The sequence below is a fragment of the Eurytemora carolleeae genome, unplaced genomic scaffold, assembly GCF_000591075.1.
Source record: "Eurytemora carolleeae unplaced genomic scaffold, Eaff_2.0 scaffold871, whole genome shotgun sequence".
Lineage (NCBI taxonomy): Eukaryota > Metazoa > Arthropoda > Copepoda > Calanoida > Temoridae > Eurytemora > Eurytemora carolleeae.
In genome coordinates, this window is record NW_019396762.1 from 127414 (window position 1) to 147691 (window position 20278).

Consider the following 20278-nt stretch of genomic DNA (forward strand, 5'->3'; position numbering starts at 1 on the left):
TTTATTAATGCAAATAGATTATCAAGTACAATAGGGGGCAACAGAGAAATGGACCAATTTATAGATGACGTCACAAGTGTCAAATATAACAAGGATGACAACATATTCTCCCCTATGTTGACATGTTTTCCAAGATAAAACAAAAAAAAATGTGAAAACAGAAAGTAAAGCACACAAGATTGCACTTATTTCATTGTAATATAAACATGTAGGAAATGCCGTACTTTTAAAACTGCTTCCAGAACTGCATCAATCCAGGTATAACTCGTCGGCTATCAATGTTAACAGGAACACAAGCTATTAAGCAATCAATGCCAAACCAATGGACACAATCTTATTAGTTATAAATGTTAACATGGACACAAGCTCAGCTATCAATGTCAACACAGAAACAAGCTCTTAAGCAATCAATGCCAAACCAATGGACAAGATCTTGTCCGCCGTAATTACAAGTTACAAGATTGTCGACTATGATCTAAAGTAACAGAAGATTGTCGACTAAGTTCTGAAGTAACAGAAGATCTTGTCGACTAAGTTCTGAAGTAACAGAATATTGTTGCCTAAGTTCCGAAGTAACAGAAGATTGTTGACTAAGGTCTGAAGTAACAGAAGATTGTTGACTAAGTTTTGAAGTAACAGAAGATTGTTGACTAATTTCTGAAGTAACAGAAGATCTTGTCGACTAAGTGTTAAAGTAACATAAGATTGTCGACTGAGGTGTGAAGTAACAGAAGATTTTGGACTATGTTATGATCATGATGTAACAGAAGATTGTCCACTAAGAAGAAACAGAAGATTGTCGACTAAAAAGTAACAGAAGATTGTCGGCTAAGGCAGGGTTTTCCGACCGACGCGATTAAAAATTCATTAAAAAAATGAAAAAACAGTCCAAAATTTTCATTACAACACGTTTTATTTCATCGTTTTTGAATCGTTTTTTGTATTTATCTTTTGCCAGGGTCATATTTTGTGACATACTAAAAGAATTTCAAATGTTATGAAAAATTTAGAAAACATTTGCTACTTTCACATTATACCAAATGTTGACATAAAAAAAATATAGACAAAAACCGCTCAAAACACGACCCAACTAAAAGCACATAGCTACCCCTGGTCTGATCTAAGCTCCATGTATCTGATAGTAAGCCTGAATATGAGTAATCCAGTGTAGTTTGCCAGCTTTGGTATGTAAATATACATTCAATACACATTTGTTTTAAGTTATAATATAGAGTATACAACATGGAGTAAATATAGAGTATACAACATGGAGTAGAGTATACAACATGGAGTAAATATAGAGTATACAACATGGAGTAAAAATAGAGTATACAACAAGGAGTAAAAATAGAGTATACAACAAGGAGTAAAAATAGAGTATACAACATGGAGTAAAAATATAGTATACAACATGGAGTAAATATAGAGTATACAACATGGGGTAAATATAGAGTATAGAGTATACAACATGAAGTAAATATAGAGTATACAACATGGAGTAAATATAGAGTATACAACATGGAGTACATATAGAGTTAACATGGAGTAAATACCGCGAAAAGTAAATATTTCTGCTCTTGCACAGCCTTAAAGATAAACCAAAGAATCTTTACCAAAATCTGAAAAATTTATACTGATTTGATAAATTTAATAGAAATACAAAACACTTTTCCTTATATTTTTGCAACCTGATGATGTACACATTTGATTTTTTTAACGTTGACCCTTTGATATAACAGAATTCATAGCTTTAAATATAAAACTCTTTTAATGCCAATTTGGAATTGAATTATCACAGTTGTTGTTTTTGTGCTTTAAATCACGGCTTAATTCAATTCCTCTTTGACATTCCGTGGTTGTCATATACTGCAGGAATAACTTGAACTAAGGAATCAAGCATCGATCGATTCCTCGTATCTAAAAGTGTCCACATTAAATTTGAATATAAAATAAAAATAAAAAAATGTATAGGATGGAAACAAAAACGGTAGCCTATAGATTATTTTAAACCAATTAAAAACGATATTTAAAGATCAATTAATTTATTACAGTGCAGGACTGTCTGCAAAGCAAGATTCCCCCTCCATATATATTTACTCCGTGATATAACAGACCTGCTGAACTCCCCTCCATATATATTTACTCCGTGATATAGCAGACCTGCTGAACTCCCCCTACATATATATTTACCCCTTTACATAGTGGACCTGCTGAACTCCCCTCCATATATATTTACTAATGGGGACCATGATATAGTGGACCTGCCTTCATATATATTTACTCCGTGATATAGCGGACCTGTTGAGATCCCCCTCCATATATATTTACTCCGTGATATACCAGATCTGCTAAACTACCCTCCATATATATTTACTCCGTGGGACCGTGATATAGAGGACCTGCCCCTCAAAATATATTTACTCCGTGATAAAGCGGACCTGCTGAACTCCAGCTCTATATATATATTTACTCCATGATATAGGGGACTTCCTGAACTCCCCCTCAATATATATTTACTCCGTGATATAGTGGACCTGCAAAACTTCCCCTCCATACATATTGGTGATATAGCGGACCTGCGAAACTCACCATCCATATTTGTTTACTCCGTGGTAAAGCGGACCTGCCGAATTCCCCCTCTTTATATATTTACTCCGTGTATACATACTTATACACTAATCTATATACAATACATATACTTAGTATCAATTCATACTATATCCCGAGAGATGAAATATTTCTACCAAGAAACAAAAACAAGATAAAAAATAAAGAAGAATTCCTAACCTCTATTAAGTTGATCGAGCAGAAAATAGAAATTATGACAAAATAAAATGCGGCAAGGGAAAAAAAAAAACTTTTCACAATTTAGGTTAAAATTGTAATCTTTAAAGGGTGCATTTTCTCGCGGATTTTTTTTTAAATTTTGCCAAATACTTCTCTTTAACTAAAGCTAAAAAACAAGCTCTTTACTATGAGAAAATGTACATTGTACTTTTATAGGGCTAACGAAATAAAACTGCGTTAGTAAAGTTAAATCAAAAGTCAAGTTGCTATGAGAACTTAAATGGGACCCAATTTAAAAAAGTTATTCTTTTCATAGTAGCATGGATCTAAATAAGGTGAACTAACGTTCAAGAATCATGATGAAAAATAATTTAAGGTTGTGAACCAATATAATTATTTCAGTCAAATAGAATAAGTAGAACTGATGCGAAGGTTTAACATGAGGATAGGTCTGGCCACAGGAAAATAATCAAGGAAACAATTGCAAGCTTAAAAATCTACAATTTATCAACACAAACGGAGTAGGGTTTGTGCTACTGGGATCCCAGATATACGGAGTAGGGTTATTGCGGCAGGGAACATAGATTTACGTTGTAGGGTTATGCAGCAGGGAACCTAGATATACAGAGTAGGGTTTGTGCAGCGGGAACCTAGATATACGGAGTAGGGGTTGTGTGTCAGGAAACCAGGGTTTGTGCAGCAGGGAACCTAGATGTACAGTGTAGGGTTTGTGCTACTGGGAACCCATATATACGAAGTCGGGGTAGTGCGGCAGGGAACCAGGGTTTATGCAGCAGGGAACCTAGATTTACGTAGTAGAGTTGTGCGGCAGGGAACCTATATATACAGAGTAGGGTTTGTGATGCAGGGAACTTATATATATACAGAGTAGGGTTTGTGCAGCAGGAAACCTATACATATACAGAGTATGGTTTGTGTATCACAGAACCTAGATATACGGAGTAGGGTTTGTGTGGCACAGAACCTAGATATACAGAGTAGGGTTTGTATGGCAGGGAACCCAGATATACGGAGTAGGGTTTGTGTGACAGGGAACCTAGATATATGGAGTAAGATTGTATGGCTGGGAACCCAGATATACGGAGTAGGGTTTTTGCGGTAGGGAACCAATACATACGGAGTAGGGTTTGTACGACTGGGAACCCAGATATACGGAGTAGGGTTTTTGCGGCAGGGAACCTAGATATACGGAGTAAGGTTTGAGAATCTCTCCATGAATGTTGGAGGATAGAGGAGACTCAGTATCTCACCTGCAGGCTCTAGGGTTGGGAGAAACTAGTCTCTCAGCCAAGATGAATATTTACAGGTTTACACAGTTTTCCAGCACTCTTAACAACAGGAATTTCTTCGTGTTTTTAAATTAAAAACATAAAAAAGAAGATGTGTTATAGTTTTTAATAGATATTTCTGTACCAACAGTATATATTTATTTATTTATTGTATTTGATTAAAGTATTTGTCAAAATAGCTTTTGTCTTTGATACATTACTTTGTTTTAAATGCTTACTTTTCTGTATTCTTTCTTGTAGAGAAAAAAATATAATTCTAAGTTAGAAACCGATCGAACTGTGGAAAAAATAGGCGGAAAAGATAAAACTTAGCCAAAATAAGCATTAAATAAATATTTATCAACAATTGTACCAATAGAAAACTGTTTACTCGTTTCCTACTCTAAGATTCTATACCTTTTTTTAAAATCGTAAACCTTTTATTTGAAATATGATATTTCAAACTTATATTATTTGATCTGACAGACATGAAATATTTTAGGTTTACTTCATTTGGTTGCAAAGATACATAAATCCAAGAATGTAAGGCAAGGAAAGTCAATTGCGGTTGTGTATACTCTGTGTACATATTGAAACCAGTTCTCTCTGGGCGGAATTTGTAAACAATAATGGATGCATCAGTGTTCGTTTAGTATCCGAGGAGGTTAAAAGCATTAAATTTTGATAATTTTGATAATTCACATAATAGTTTCCTATGACCAAAATATTTCATTGATTTTTATGTGAATGATGGATCCCATGTCAGGCTTCGACATCCGTCTTGTGTTTACATTAGCGCCCAGAGACAGTACACTGCAGTACTAAAGATGTGTACACTTCTGAAATGACTTTCCTTGCCTTACATCCTTGCATGAATCAGAAAATCAGAGTTTGTACTGTAATGCTGAAATTTAAACTCTATAATATTATTTTGCTGTTAACGTCGACACAATAATAACATAGTAATTTCTGTCCAATCATTAGATGTTTTTCTTCAGATTTTTAGCTTTTTAGGAAGAAGTAATTGTAAAAATGATAGATATAATATTAATGAGTGATATTCTTATCTGTATAAGGTTCATTTATTATTATCTAGAAGAACTATTACTTTGTTTGTTTTTTCATAGTGAGATGGAAACGTAAGGTTGTTATGGGTTTGCTTTGGGTCACAATAAGATATCTTATAGGTCCTTTTTAACTTACAAAAAATGGGGAATTTTTCTATCCATAATATAACAAATATTTTAAACTTAAAAACCAAGTTTTGGAAAATAATATGACAAAGACAAATATAAGACCTGAAAGAGAATTTATAAGATGATTGACAGGTATAGATTGAATACAAAAATTCTTTTTCTCACTAAATCAGCTTGTTTTTACATATAGGCCGGTATATCGCCGTACTTGTAAAAAAACCCTTCATTTAAAGAGGGACATGACTCACAATGGTACCCTAGAAACCCTAATCTGAGCCGGCGATTTAAAAAATTCAAGAAAATACAACTCAGGTCTGTCGTTGGGCCTTATTTACGGCTTGAGCTTTCGGATTTAAGTTTCATCTAATTTTCCACGGAGTTGAGTTCATAAAACCGGTTTAATATTGTACTTGCCGGATTTTCATGGGTTGAATTGGCCGGCGCATTCCGGGTTTTGATGATCTCGCACTTGTCAATCACGTGACACAAGCTGTCGTCAGAGTTGGGTTTAAGATTTAAAAGCCTCTACCCGAGCCGTAATTCCTTTAACCCAACGTTAAAGGAATTACGGCTCGGGTAGAGGTTTTTAAATCGTGGGCTCTGATCAATAATGTGGAAGATATTGTTGTTTTTCTGGCNGTTTTTTTATAATTTATCTTATTTCATCAAAAGCAATTTTGGAATATCTTAATTTGCTTATAAATCAATTCAAACCATTATACATAAAACCCCATTTTCCATTTTTATATTTCGTACACTTTGATAAATCAAGATTTATGAGTTTTTTTGCTTTATACACAAACACTTCTGCATTTTGTCAATGAAAAATAATCTAGTTTACTTAAATTTCATAATCTATATTGTCCCAAATTATATATTTGTCACTGTAAAATAATGTTTATGGTCTTATAGTAGAAAAATGTGTTAAACGTTTGATAAGCCATGATCATTCGGTTCTTGATTTTAACACTTTGAAATTCTATCAAGTGTTATGAGATTCTATCAAAATTTTCTAGAAGTTTAAAAAAGTTTTATGAGATTTAATGAAAGTTTTATGATTCCCTAAAATATTATAATTCTTTAAATGTTATCAGAGTTTTCGATCAGTAGAACTTCGGCTAGAGACTGGAACTTTTGTGTGGAGTAGCGTTCATTCTAAACACCTGATCTCGATATCCGATATCAGCACTTTCAAAATTTTTGGATCAATGCTTAATCTCACATATAAGTCTGAAAAAGATGAAGATCGTTGCTTGATCCTCAAACTCACAAAATATTTTGAATTCAGTTTGAATTCAGTTTGAATAGATAGAAGCAGGGCTGGGAACTATCACACTTTTGTCAAGCCGTTCGATAATGGTTATTTAAGATTGTTTAAACAACAACTTTTCTGGTAGTCGTTTGTGCTTTTGTTTTAGAACTGAACGTTTTGATAGCTGAATTTTCAGTCTTCCTTAAAGCTCCCGTTTGTTAACGATCATAGTTTTGTTCACCAGCTGGCAAATAATTATGGATTATTAAAAAGAGTTATTTTATTGTGGTTTTACATAAACCATAATATGCTGGCATTGTAAGTATAATTCTTATTTTATACAAGATTTATCTATATGTAAATACTAAATAGATACAGGACCAAAATAGATACAAACAAAAACCATCAGAATAAATCCAAACGTTGGGTTCAACCGATCTAATTAACCAATCTAATAGATCTGATTGACCAATCTAAATGACCTATCTGATTGATCAATCTAATAGAACAAACTGATTGACCTATCTGATTGAGCAATCTAATAGAACAATCTGATTGACCTATCTGATTGACCAATCTAATAGAACGATCTGATTGACCCATCTAATTGACCAATCTAATAAAATGATCTGATTGACCTATCTGATTGACCAATCTAATAAAATGATCTGATTGACCTATCTGATTGACCAATCTAATAAAATGATCTGATTGACCTATCAGATTGACCAATCTAATAAAATGATCTGATTGACCTATCTGATTGACCAATCTAATAAAATGATCTGATTGACCTATCTGATGGACCAATCTAATAAAATGATCTGATTGACCTATCTGATTGACCAATCTAATAAAATGATCTGATTGACCTATCTGATTGACCAATCTAATAAAATGATCTGATTGACCAATCTAATAAAATGATCTGATTGACCTATCTGATTGACAATAAATAGTTTGATCTTTGAATTATCTGATAAAATTTGGGCTTAATTAAGTTCTCTAATTAGAAAGTACATTTTAGCACAGCAGTCGGAAGACCAATTTAAAGTGACTGTTAATTTAAAACGAAAGGGGGTATACAGCCTATTCCCCTTTTTCATTTTAACTTAACAGTCCCTTTAAGTAGGAGAGTGTAAGCCCTGACTCTAATAAAATATGCTTTGGTAAAATAATATTTTCATGAAAAGAGGAGTGTAAAGAGAATTACACTTTTCTGGTGTCAAATTCACTCTAACTACTCAAATCTTGTTAATGATAATATTTAAAAACCCTCATATTGCTTTGACAGAAATATTCATGGGCAGCCGTGGTACATTTGAATTTCCGAGCCGGGTCAACCTTTCCTGTGCAACAAGGTTAACGCGGTCAGATTTTAGGTTGAATTTACTTTTACTAAAGGGTCAGGGGTGCGTTTACGTATTGGATAGGAAAGGTATGTAATATATGCTTTAATATTTGCAAAAAAAAATTTGACCATTTTATTTTTTTTACTGAAATTCTTAAATTTGAAAATGGATGTTCAAACTTTTGGACAAATTAAAACTTTGCATGGAAAAAAATGTAATTAAATTCAGAATGGCCTGAGTTTGAGTAACCAAAAAAATTTGGTCTAATCTGCCCATAGTCAATTTGGCGTTTATTGGATACAAACAAAAACAATAAAGACAAATATATGTGGATTTTTTTTCCACCATATTCAAAACGGAATTCATATGCACTAAAAACATCCTAATTCCAATATATTAAATTTTAAAATTTTTCTTTAATCTTTTTTAATTTCTAAAAAGTTTTTTGAAAAAAAGCTAAAAAATTTTATTTTGTAAAATTGAAAAGAACCATGATGAACACTTCAATCAACTCTCTTTGAAATCTTTCATTCCCATCTTATGTTGCAAGAAATCCAAATCCTTTTGTTGACTTTCCCTAGAACTAGATTTAATACTTTTCTTTCAGAAAGAATGCTAGAGCAGATTGTTCAACATAGGATTGAGTGGAAGAGGAAACCTTAATTTCAGGCAGTCAGGATAAAAACATTTATAAACATCTTTTCTATTATTTGAAAAGATTTCCAGACCCCATACATTCCTTTTTCTTGTAATCAGTTCAGCTGATATTCTAGGTATAGCTTAGCTGGTAGTTTAACTAATTTAGCTGGTATTTTAGTTCATTTTGCTGGTACTCTAGCTAATTAAGCTGGTGCTCTAGCTAATTTAGCTTGTGCTCTAGGTAATTTAGCTGGTTCTCTAGCTAATTTAGCTGGTTCTCTAGCTAATTTAGCTGGTTCTCTTGCAAATTTAGCTGGTTCTCTTGCAAATTTAGCTGGTTCTCTAGCTAATTTAGCTGGTGTTCTAGCTAATTTAGCTGGTTCTCTAGCTAATTTAGCTGTCACTCTAATTAAATTAGCTTGTACTCTAGCTAATTTAGCTGGTTCTCAAGCTAATTTAGCTGGTTCTCTAACTAATTTAGCTGGTTCTCTAGCTAATTTAGCTGGTGATCTAGCTAATTTAGCTGGTGCTCTAGCTAATTTAGCTGGTACTCTAACTAAATTAGCTTGTACTCTAGCTAATTTAGCTGGTATTCTGGATAATTTATGTGAATTATCCCCGTCTAGAAAAAATATAATTTGAATAACTAACGGATCTTATTTTTATTGAACATTTCAGAGAAAAATATGTTAGGACTTGTTATTATAAATTCAATATAAATTAATTTAAAACTTTAGCACCGATTTTTTCCTAAAGTTTTTGGAGCTAAAATCCCAGATTTGTAGGAATCATGGAGATATAAAAACATTCAGAGCTGAAAAGAGACATATTATTTGTGTAAAGATTAACCTTCTCTTTTACTTGTTTACATCACTTATATCCCTAGAAAATAGCATTAAATGTATAATTTTCGTTGATCGTTGATCTTTGTTTGAAAAAAACCCGGAAATTTAAATTTAAATTTAACTTTCATCCCCCCCCTCTCTCTTCTTTAAGCATGGGTGATCAAAGTGGTTGCTAGAAAGGCAGGTGGGTTTCTTTAAGTCCTTTTCATCAAACACCTTTCTTCAATCCAAACTTGCAAACTCTCGCATTTCCTATTTCAACTTTAATAAGTTTTACAAAGTTTGTGAAAACTAGCATAAGAAGAACAAGAAGTCAGATCAATAATAAAACTTGAAAATATAATATTTCTTTAAAAGTAAGAAGTGTTCATATTCAATGAACATCATACACTGAAATTATTTTATAATCTTGGTCTTGACACTAGCATGATATCAACATAAGAAGCTGACATTTTTACGGGGATGACTTTGAGGCTTTGTGAGTTTCATTTGCAGTCAAATATTTGGACTTTTTTAGTTATGTATTTGGTTTTAAAACTTATTTTTTCATATTTGTTCAGTAAAAAAAAGCTGTAATTGAAAATGTTCAAACTAAAAAGAATTTTATCTAGAGTGTTGGTAAACCTTTATTCCAAGGGGGCTGAGGGGTTATTATTAAAAAAATAGAGATCGAACCTAATGATTTTTAAGAGAGGTATGCTTGAATTATATAATATCTGTTGTTTTTTCATTCTGTTCAGTTTTTTTAGGGTTTTCTATGAATGGATCTTTTTTATTCTATCATAATCAATTTAATCCTAAAGCATATGTTGACTGTATAGAAAGCAAATCTTTATTTGCTTAAATAAAGACTAAAACGTTAGGAATGTGAATGCAGAAGTATAGTATATATATATATATACTATATATATAAATATCCGATATTCCTGCTTATACAACAAGTATTGGAAGATAACTGAGCTAATAAAGAAAATAATAACGGAATATCTAGTCTTTTTGTGCCCAGCAAATCACTGCTTTTATTCAAATCAACAGAGAAAATAAAGGATTTTATACATAACAGGGTGTCCCAATAAACATGGAAATAAAGCGACGACTTTTATATCGTTTCATATGGCATCATTACGTCATCACAATTTAGTAGTATCCCAGTAAAACAAAACAAAATCTTAATCTATTTTTCTCTGGAATTTCAAAATGCTGTTTACCATTTCTTCACCATTTAATTGAAGAATATATCAAGAATATAAGAATAAGACTAACAAAAATTATTCTAATGTTTGATGTCTCCGTCAATTTTAAAGATACAAAAAAGGCAGACAAAATTTTAAAATCTCATAAATATACAATCTATTTATTCAAAACACTTGGTGTCTCTTGTTTATCAACTATAAGATATTGAAGACGATTATCCATGTCTATTGGGACAGGGTGAACATTTTTCATACCCCCCGTAAAACATTAACTTGTTTTCACATTAGGAAAGATGTTTCTGCATGTGAATCAAATTGATAGATAATTCTTTATCATGCAAGTTTATTAAAAAGAGTAAAATTTATCCAGGACCAAGAAATGTTATTACGCAATTCTGATTTACGATTTCTGGCCAATAGGACGGAGTTACAGAGGGACGAAGTGAACCTTGATCTACTTCTACCAAAGAGAATAGAATATATATTAGAGTGGAATTTAAAAATCCCTCGGTCCCTTTCAGCCTGAAAGGGAGTTCAAAGTGTACAAATCATGTAAATGTTCACAAATTATATGCAGTAGAGTACATTAATACAGTATGTTCCCTAGACTATCCATTTCAATTTTGAATTTTTTAAAGCTGTTAAATAAACTTTTATAATGAATTAGGTGAATAAAAAGCATCATTTGATTTATAGTTATAACGGAAAATCATCGTTTTAAAGTGAAAGGCATAGAGTCTATGTGAAATGATCATTGATCAATTATAAAACCAGTCTATTTCATAATTTGGTTTTCTTTTAATATTAATTTTAGATTTTCTATAAAATGATGTTACAGGGCCCAAAAGGTTATATAACATAAATATGTGAAGTACACCTGCAGTATGGAAACAGTACACCAAAATGGACGTTTTACACTTTTTTCTAGTAAATTCCACTCTAATTCTCTTTGACTTCTATTATACAAAATCTAACTCTAACAGTGTGTTCAAAACATCGAATCGTTTTAGATAGGTTGATCACGGCATGATAAGATTTTGTTGTTCATATGCATCATCTAAATTCTTTAAAATGTTTTTCTTGATGTAAGTGGTATGCTGCATCAGCTGTACACCGGGGTGTTTGTTGTTGTTTACATCTTGACGGTTTGTTTACCTTTTGCCCAGCCATGTCGACCTTTTGACATACGGAAAATAGTTGAACGTAAGTACTTTGTTTTCATGTTTATGCTTCTCAAGCTAATTTTTTAAAGATTTATCCATTTGTGCAGAAATATTTAATTTTTTTATATTTAAACCTATTTAACTTTTTTGAAAAAAATGTTGTTATTTTATTGCAAAATGATATTGGATTTTAATGTTTACAAATTTTAACCCTATATAGACTGGGGGTCTGAATCTTTTTCTAGCCATCATCTGTACCTGCTGCAATTTAATGAAACTGTTTTTGTTTCTTTTATTTTTAAGACTACTCCGAATAATTGTATATAAAATATTAGAATCTAATTGTTTAGCAAAAACCTGCACTGGTCCCCCGGGCATTGAAGGAACCCACATGACAAATCTAACATTATCTCCAGGAAAAGAGGTAAACGAAATAATTACTCATAGCTGAGACTTTCGATCCCAACTTAACGTACATAAAGATAAACAGGGTGTCCCATATCATATTAGATCGTCAATGGATCTAAATTACAATTTCCGGGACTAGTCAGAAAATTTAGGAAGAATAAATCATTTTGAAAAATTGAATGAGGCTAAAATATTAATTTTCTTGCAGGAAAACGCTATGTTTTTCGAATATTATATTTATTTTTGCGTTAAAGCTTGGAGATAATCTAATATGATATGGGACGCTCTGTACATTTTATTACTTTTTTCTCTAGCTTTCGGCATATGTGTTTGACATGTATAAAATGTAAAAGTCCGTAAGTTTAAAAATTGTTTAATTATAAACCAAAACACGTTTAAATTCTAGTAGACGATAATCTCTAATTTAGTTTTTAAGAGATTCAAAATGATTCCCTTTGAACCTTTGAGCGTAATAGAAAAATATACTTTGTTTTCTATCAAAAATTTAATAATTTTTTTATGACTTTACTGTAAAATTGACTCGCGGATTTTATGCAACACAAACGTAAAAAAGTAATTTACAGAATTCAACAGTTTTTAAGATTAAAAAATGGCGATATCATCGCCTCTCCCCTCTCCCCGAGTATAATACATGGACTAATTTCCCTTCTTGTCTACTGTGGTAGTTTTTTGTCCCCAGAAGATTGGATTTAGCAACGATATAGAGAAACTAATTTACATGGTTCCGGTCTCAACAATAGTCTTAATATACCTTCTATATATACTAACTAGTATGAGAACCCAGCGTTGCCCATTCATAATAACTCCCGCCGTTTACCCGCAATTTGTCTTAAATTAAGATTTTAGCTATTTTTCCCTGTAAAAGTCAAATATCGAAACCAAACCAAGAACAATCCCATGTTTGTCCCGAATTACTCAATTCAAATTTGAGGCAAGACAATCAAATAGTTCATGAGTTATGAATTTATAATCGGACATATAAACCAATAAACAAACAAACAGCAAACTCTTTATTCGATAAAAAAATTTCCCTTGCCACCCTGCAAATCCAAAAGTATTAATTTCACAAAACAAAACCTAAACCTTTTTTTCTTTGATCCATTCAAACATATTACAAAGTAAACGTAAAAGTCAGACCATCTGAGTTTGTTTATTTCATATTCTCCATACCTTTCATATCCTCCAAACCTTTCATATTTTCTCAACCTTTCATATCCTCCCAAACTTTCATATCCTCCCAACTTTTCATATCCTCCCAAACTTTCATATCCTCCAAAATTTTCATATCCTCCCAAACTTTCATAACCTCCCAACCTTTTATACTCTCCCAAACTTTCATATCCTCCCAACCTTTCATATCCTCGCAACCTTTCATATCCTCCCAACCTTTCAAATCCTTCCAAATTTTCATATCCTCTCAACCATTCATATCCTCCCAACCTTTCATATCCTCCCAACCTTTCATCTCTCAACCTTTCACAGCTTATATATTTTGTATACATTTTGTTCGGATGCTCTGACATGAAAAATTTGATATTTTATAGAAAATGTAATCTCAATTTTAAAATTGATGTGTCCAATTTTAGTTAAAATCTTGACAAAATATAAAATTTTTCAAATACTCTTGAGGTTAAAGGAAGTATGTCGTTACATCTAAAACAAGGATAAGTTGCTCTTTAAATCTGTAATAAATAGTCACAAAAACTAATGATTTAAAAATCATAAGTAAAAAAGTTTTTCCGAAGGTCAGTAAACCTATTAATCATATGATGGGAAAACTACATTTCAGCTATCAAGTGTATTTATAATGTTTTTTTTTTCTAAAGCAACCAGACCATGCAGTAGCTTGAAAAATCAACTTATTAGGTGACATTGGTTTTTACTGTAGGCATAACTACTCATGTGCTTCAACCTCAGTGGAGTTTTTATTTTAAATTTTGAGTATAACAGTCGTCGTCCTATTTTGCAGTATTATGGGTCTGACTGTATCAACACCGAATTAAGAATTGTGTTTATAAACCTACAATTTTTTTTTTATTTTTACAGCAGAAAACTATTTTTCTTAAAAAAGCTTTCATAAAATTATTTCTTTTCTCTAAATCATAAATAGGATTGCTTTGTTCAATAATTCATCTTATGCAAGAATGTAATGCAAGGAAATTTTACATTACCGCCCAGAGACAGTACACTACAGTGCAAAAGATGTGTACACTTCTGAAATAACTTTCCTTGCATTACATCCTTGATCTAATGTATTTGTAGTTGAAATTTCAAGAAACTCTGAATTAATCGAATAATTAGAAGGGGTTCCCATTAATCCTATATCTAAGCAAATATTTTGTTTATTGTTCTTTCTCCCAGTTAGATATTGCATACACCATCAAGTCACTTTATAGAAAACACACTTTAAAAGAGATGAATTTCAAATAAAAAAGGAAATATTTTTTCCTTAATAGGGTCCCATCCCATCGTACATCGGACATGCAATACTTTAAACGTAAGATTTGTTAAATATTTAGGCCAAGTTTGTTTAATATTTAGGCCAAGTTTGTTTGATATTTAGGCCAAGCTTGTTTAATATTTAGGCCAAGTTTGTTTAATATTTAGGCCAATTTTTTTTAATATTTAGGCCAAGTTTGTTTGATATTTAGGCAAAGTTTGATTAATATTTAGGCAAAGTTGTTTTGATATTTAGGCCAAGTTTGTTTAATATTTAGACTAAGTTTGTTTGATATAGGCCAAGTTTGTTTAATATTTAGGCCAAGTTTAATTAATATTTAGGCCAAGTTGTTTTAAAATTTAGGCCTAGTTTGTTTAATATTTAGGCTAAGTTTGTTTGATATTTAGGCCAAGTTTGTTTAATATTTAGGCCAAGTTTGTTTGACATTTAGGCCAAGTTTGTCTAATATTTAGGCCAAGTTTGTTTGACATTTAGGCCAAGTTCGTTTGATATTTAGGCTAAGTTTGTTAGATATTTAAGCTAAGTTTGTTTGATATTAAGGCCAAGTTTGTTTGATATTTAGGCCAAGTTTGTTTAATATTTAGGCCAAGTTTGTTTGATATTTAGGCCAAGTTTGTTTGATATTTAGGCCAAGATTTTTTAAGGTTCAATATTTAGGCCAAGTTTGTTTGATATTTTGGCCAAGTTTGTTTGATATTTAGGCCAAGTTTGGTTGATATTTAGGCCAAGTTTTTTTTTAATATTTAGGCCAAGTCTGTTTAATATTTAGGCCAAGTTTGTTTGATATTTAGGCCAAGTTGTTTGATATTTAGGCCAAGTTTGTATGCCTGATTGATCACAGTTGTTTGGTCTCAGTGATAAAATGGTATCACATCACACCAGACAACTCCTCCATCAGACTTATCAAGGTTCGTAACAAATAACTTTAAAATGATATCATGACAAATTAAATTTAAATATATCAATTAGTCTGTCGAGTATCTAACTACTGAAAGACTTCTGAATTATTAATAATTTTCTCGAAATTATAGAGAATGTTATAGCTATCATAAATAATGTTAGAGATATCAAAAACAATGTTGGGATATCTCAAACAATGTTAGGATATCTCAAACAATGTTAGGATATCTCAAACAATGTTGGATATCTCAAACAATTGTTTGGATATCTTAAAATGTTAGGATATCTCAAACAATGATAGGATATCTCAAACAATTGTTTAGAAATCTCAAACCATGTTATGATATCTCAAACAATGTTAGGATATCTCAAACAATGATAGGATATCTCAAACAATGTTAGGATATCTCAAACAATGTTAGGATATCTCAAACAATTGTTTGGATATCTTAAAGTGATATGATATCTTAAACAATGTTAGGATATCTCAAACAATGATAGGATATCTCAAACAATGTTAGGATATCTCAAACAATGATAGGATATCTCAAACAATTGTTTGGATATCTTAAAATGTTAGGATATCTCAAACAATGATAGGATATCTCAAACAATTGTTTAGAAATCTCAAACCATGTTATGATATCTCAAACAATGTTAGGATATCTCAAACAATGATAGGATATCTCAAACAATTGTTTAGAAATCTCAAACAATGTTAGGATTTCTCAAACAATTGTTTGGATATCTAAACAATGTTGGGAGATCTCAAAAAATGTTCTTAATATTAAAGTGGTTTCGTTGATATCGATAATTTGAACTAAATGTTTTTACTAATGTTTTAAAATGTTTCTAAGAACTTGTATTTTGTTTTTTGTTGAAATGAATATTCTTGTGTCAAAAAATGAAAATAAAATACCAAAATAAAAAATGTGCCCTTTGGGTGCAAAGTATAGATTTATGCCTCGAGTTAACCCAGGTCGTTTTCAGCCAAATATCGATTGATTTAAAAATGCCACGGGCAACGTCGGACAATTTCTGCAAAAATAACAATTCGAAGCAATACATATAGTCTGTGAAACTGATGAAATTTCATAATATTTTTGTTTTCCAATTTCTAAAATGTCAATCTTATGCCAACTACGTTAAAAGAATAAATACTTGTTGTCAAGATGTTTCATGTTTTTTCGTAAATTGTTAATAAAGGAATTGATTATTCTCCTCAGACTCTAAATTTCTCTTAGCTACCTGGACTGATTGTAATATCAATTTACTGAATCTATTTCGATATTTAAAAGTTTGTTAGAAATCTAACCAAAAAGTTCTACATAGGGCTGGGCACGTTTTAACTTTTTCTAGCTTTTTCGTTTACAGTTAAAATCAAACCGTTAAAAACTAAAAATTTCAGTTAGCCGTTAATTTTACAGGTAAAAACGGAACGTTCATTCCGTTAACAGCATTTTCTGAGGTTTTTAAACTACCGTTAGTTAACAATCTCAATTTTATTAATCGCGTTAATAGAACATTTTCAACAATTGTTAACGGCTTTAGCCGTTAATGGTACCGTTATTAGAAAATTAACGGCGCAATGCGCTGAAAATTTTTTGTTTGAAAAATCTTTATCGGCAGCCGTTAACGGTGTATTACGGAATTAAAGTTACAGTGTTCAAGTTTAAAAGATCACAAGTTTATGAAGTAATGATAAGGGGTGTTAATTGCTTTGGTTCGTATATTTCAATATAGCTTCCATCATTTTAAAATTGTAATCATTTATAGTTTGCCTTGATTATTTTTTTATTATCTTTAAATCTTTTTAAATTTTTCTCAATATTGAAATTTGTGAAACTTCTCAGATTTTGTGGAACCCTTTAAACCTCCAAACAATTCTCAAACAACCTAAAATAAACCTATATCTACGCCAACCTGTTGTTAGGATAAGGATGAGAATATTAGATTTTGGCAGGATTAATTGGGTTCTTTGTAAACAATACAAACAGTGAATATATGAAGAATGCAGGGTTTAAGAATATTAAAAGAACAGAATTCAAAATATTTCATATTGTAAAGTTTCATTTGAAGTATTTCATACAAAAATTTTTTCCATTTTTATATTGTTTACGTTGTAACATCATGATTTTTGTTAAAATCATAAGCAGCTTTTTTAAGCGACCTTAAACTTTTAAAGTACCAAGTTTATGAACTACCTTCGTATGGTCTCCTCTGTATTTGTCGTGAAAGATATGAATGATATATGAATAATATTTCACTTTTAATCATGTTTGACCTATTTTATTCGAGCTTTAAATCATGATAAAAATCTTGTTATTGACCTTTCAAGTTGTAAAAACCCTATTTTACTTGACCCTAAAGGGAGGGTTTGCGAAAAATAAAAGGGGGTATAGGCTGATATCGAATTTTCTCTCCTTATAGATAAAATTAGTAGCGATCGATATCGACTTTAATTGGACATCATCATATATATCATTTTTTGCGAAAAATCCCTTTAAAGTTTAATATAGACCCCTGAATATTACCTTGAAGTCTTCAGGGACGTATTTGACCTTGAAGACGTAAATGACCTCATGTGTTTAAATGACCTCCGTTTAGACCGCTAAGTCACCTGGTGATCCTCATGTTCATAGAATAGAGAAAGTTACTATAGAAGATGAAGGCACATACAGGTATAACCTTGTCATGAATACAGAAGATAACCCGCTGAATAAATTTCGCGGAATATGCCAAATTATAAAATTTTAAAATTTTTACAAAAATCAACAGAGAGCAAATTGTCTTTCATTAATTTAAATAGCTCAAATGTTTAAAATATTTAAGTCTAAAATTTTTATATTTCATATTGTTTTTTGTCAGTTGTGTGGCAGAGAATGTAATTGGGAAGACAGAAGTGTTGGCTTATTTAACTATAAACCCAGCCAGCATTTGTAAACCAAACTTATTCCAGCTGATCATACTAGGCATTGTTTCAGCATTTGCAAACCAAACCTAGTTCAGCTGATTCTACTGATCATTGTTTCAGCATTTACAAACTAAACCTAGCTCAGCTGATCCTACTAGGCAATGTTTGCACAGCTTTTGTAAACCAGCTCAGCTGATCCTGCTAGGCAAATTGTTTCAGCATTTGAAAACCAAACTGAGCTCAGCTGATCCTACTAGGTATTGTTTCAGCATTTGAAAGCCAAACTAAATCTTGCATTGTGTTGATGGTCAAACAGAACTATAAAAATCATAGATTTTTACCCAGCTTTGTTTAGAACAAAGTCATATAAACTGGCTCTAGATTTGAAAGGGCGGAAGACGCAAACTCATGTCATCATCATTTCTTATGTGGCATGTCACATTCACAACACAACTTTGTATGAATAAGAATGATGCAGATATCCTTATTTTTATGGCTGATAATTGAGTGCTATCTTCTTCATATTTGATCAAACCAAGGTGTAAAGGGTACGGTTGTGAATCGGACATACCACACGTTTTTAATCCAAAGACAGTTCTAAAAAAAAATTCGAAATCCCTAAAAAAGCCTGACATATCTAGTCTTGAAAAGAAATGGTTTTGAACATGACAAAGGGCTTTTATCACATTTTTGATCCTACCTCAATATAAAACATTTGTAACCTGCAATAAAGGAAATTATGTTTTAAACATTAAAATTCGTAATCATAACATTAACTTAAATAATATAAAAATTTTTTTAATTAATTATTATAAATATATTTACAAAAGATTCGGCAATTTAGTTTGAATTTATATTTTTATGAAATTGATTCAAAAGTTTAAAATTATCATTGCGTTGTTAAATTTTAGTATACCCCAAAAGGTGGTTATATTTTCAAAATCTAGACAACCTGTTATGTATTAGGCCAGTAGCCCTTTGTAAGTGTTCATTATAATGCAGACATGTGAAAGGCATCATTCAAATAGCATTCACATTTTTATACTTAAAGGGACTGTAAGCGTAATTTCAAGAAACACCCCAATTTAAGAGCTGCATGGTACAACTTTATTTTCCCAAGCTGCAAACCTTTATAAAATACACTTTTTTATCTCAAAAAGAGTTTAATTCTGTAAAATTATTTCATCGACTCTTCATGCCACTTTAAAAGAGAGCCCACAATAAAAAACTATACATTTTCAAATAAGAAAACAGGAAATTCTTTACAACTGCTGGTTAAATAAGGTTTAAAGTATTTGTTTAGAATCTGGCATGCATCTTAAACTGGAGAGGGTCACTTGAAGAAACGTACACAGTCTCTTTAAGTTGATTTATATAAAACTAAAAATAAACCCAGTAGACATTTACAAATATACTGATATCTTCAATGTACTAGTTACTAGAATTTACAAATATACCGATATCTTCATTGTACTAGTTACTAGAATTTACAAATATACTGATATCTTCAATGTACTAGTTACTAGAATTTACAAATATACTGATATCTTCTATGTACTAGTTACTAGAATTTACAAATATACTGATATCTTCTATGTACTAGTTACTAGAATTTGTGGTTGTGTTTTCGCTTTTTGGAAATTGTACATGTTTCTATTCGTTTCAAATCAGAATTGAGAGCGATGTACATTGTACATACTTCATACATAAAAATAGATAAAAAAAATAGATGTTGTATCTAAATAACTTTGATATTCATGCTGTTGTTAAATCCTAAATGTAAATTTAAATGTTTAAATCTTTTCTTTACAAAAATTATTTCATTTCTACCTGACCAAGGATTTAATGCAGGGAAAGT

At 31.3% G+C, this 20278-nt stretch overlaps 1 protein-coding gene across 1 annotated transcript; it reads left to right on the forward strand.

Moving 5' to 3' along the window:
* The first annotated feature begins 8463 nt into the window (after positions 1-8463).
* Positions 8464-19192, forward strand: LOC111708338 (fibroblast growth factor receptor 2). The gene is made up of 6 exons (XM_023481671.1): positions 8464-8545; positions 11644-11756; positions 12067-12140; positions 15419-15514; positions 18114-18187; positions 18375-19192. Exons 2-6 carry the CDS (start codon positions 11648-11650, stop codon positions 18508-18510), a joined length of 489 nt encoding a protein of 162 aa, XP_023337439.1. The 5' UTR covers positions 8464-8545; positions 11644-11647; the 3' UTR covers positions 18511-19192.
* The last annotated feature ends 1086 nt before the right edge of the window (positions 19193-20278 follow it).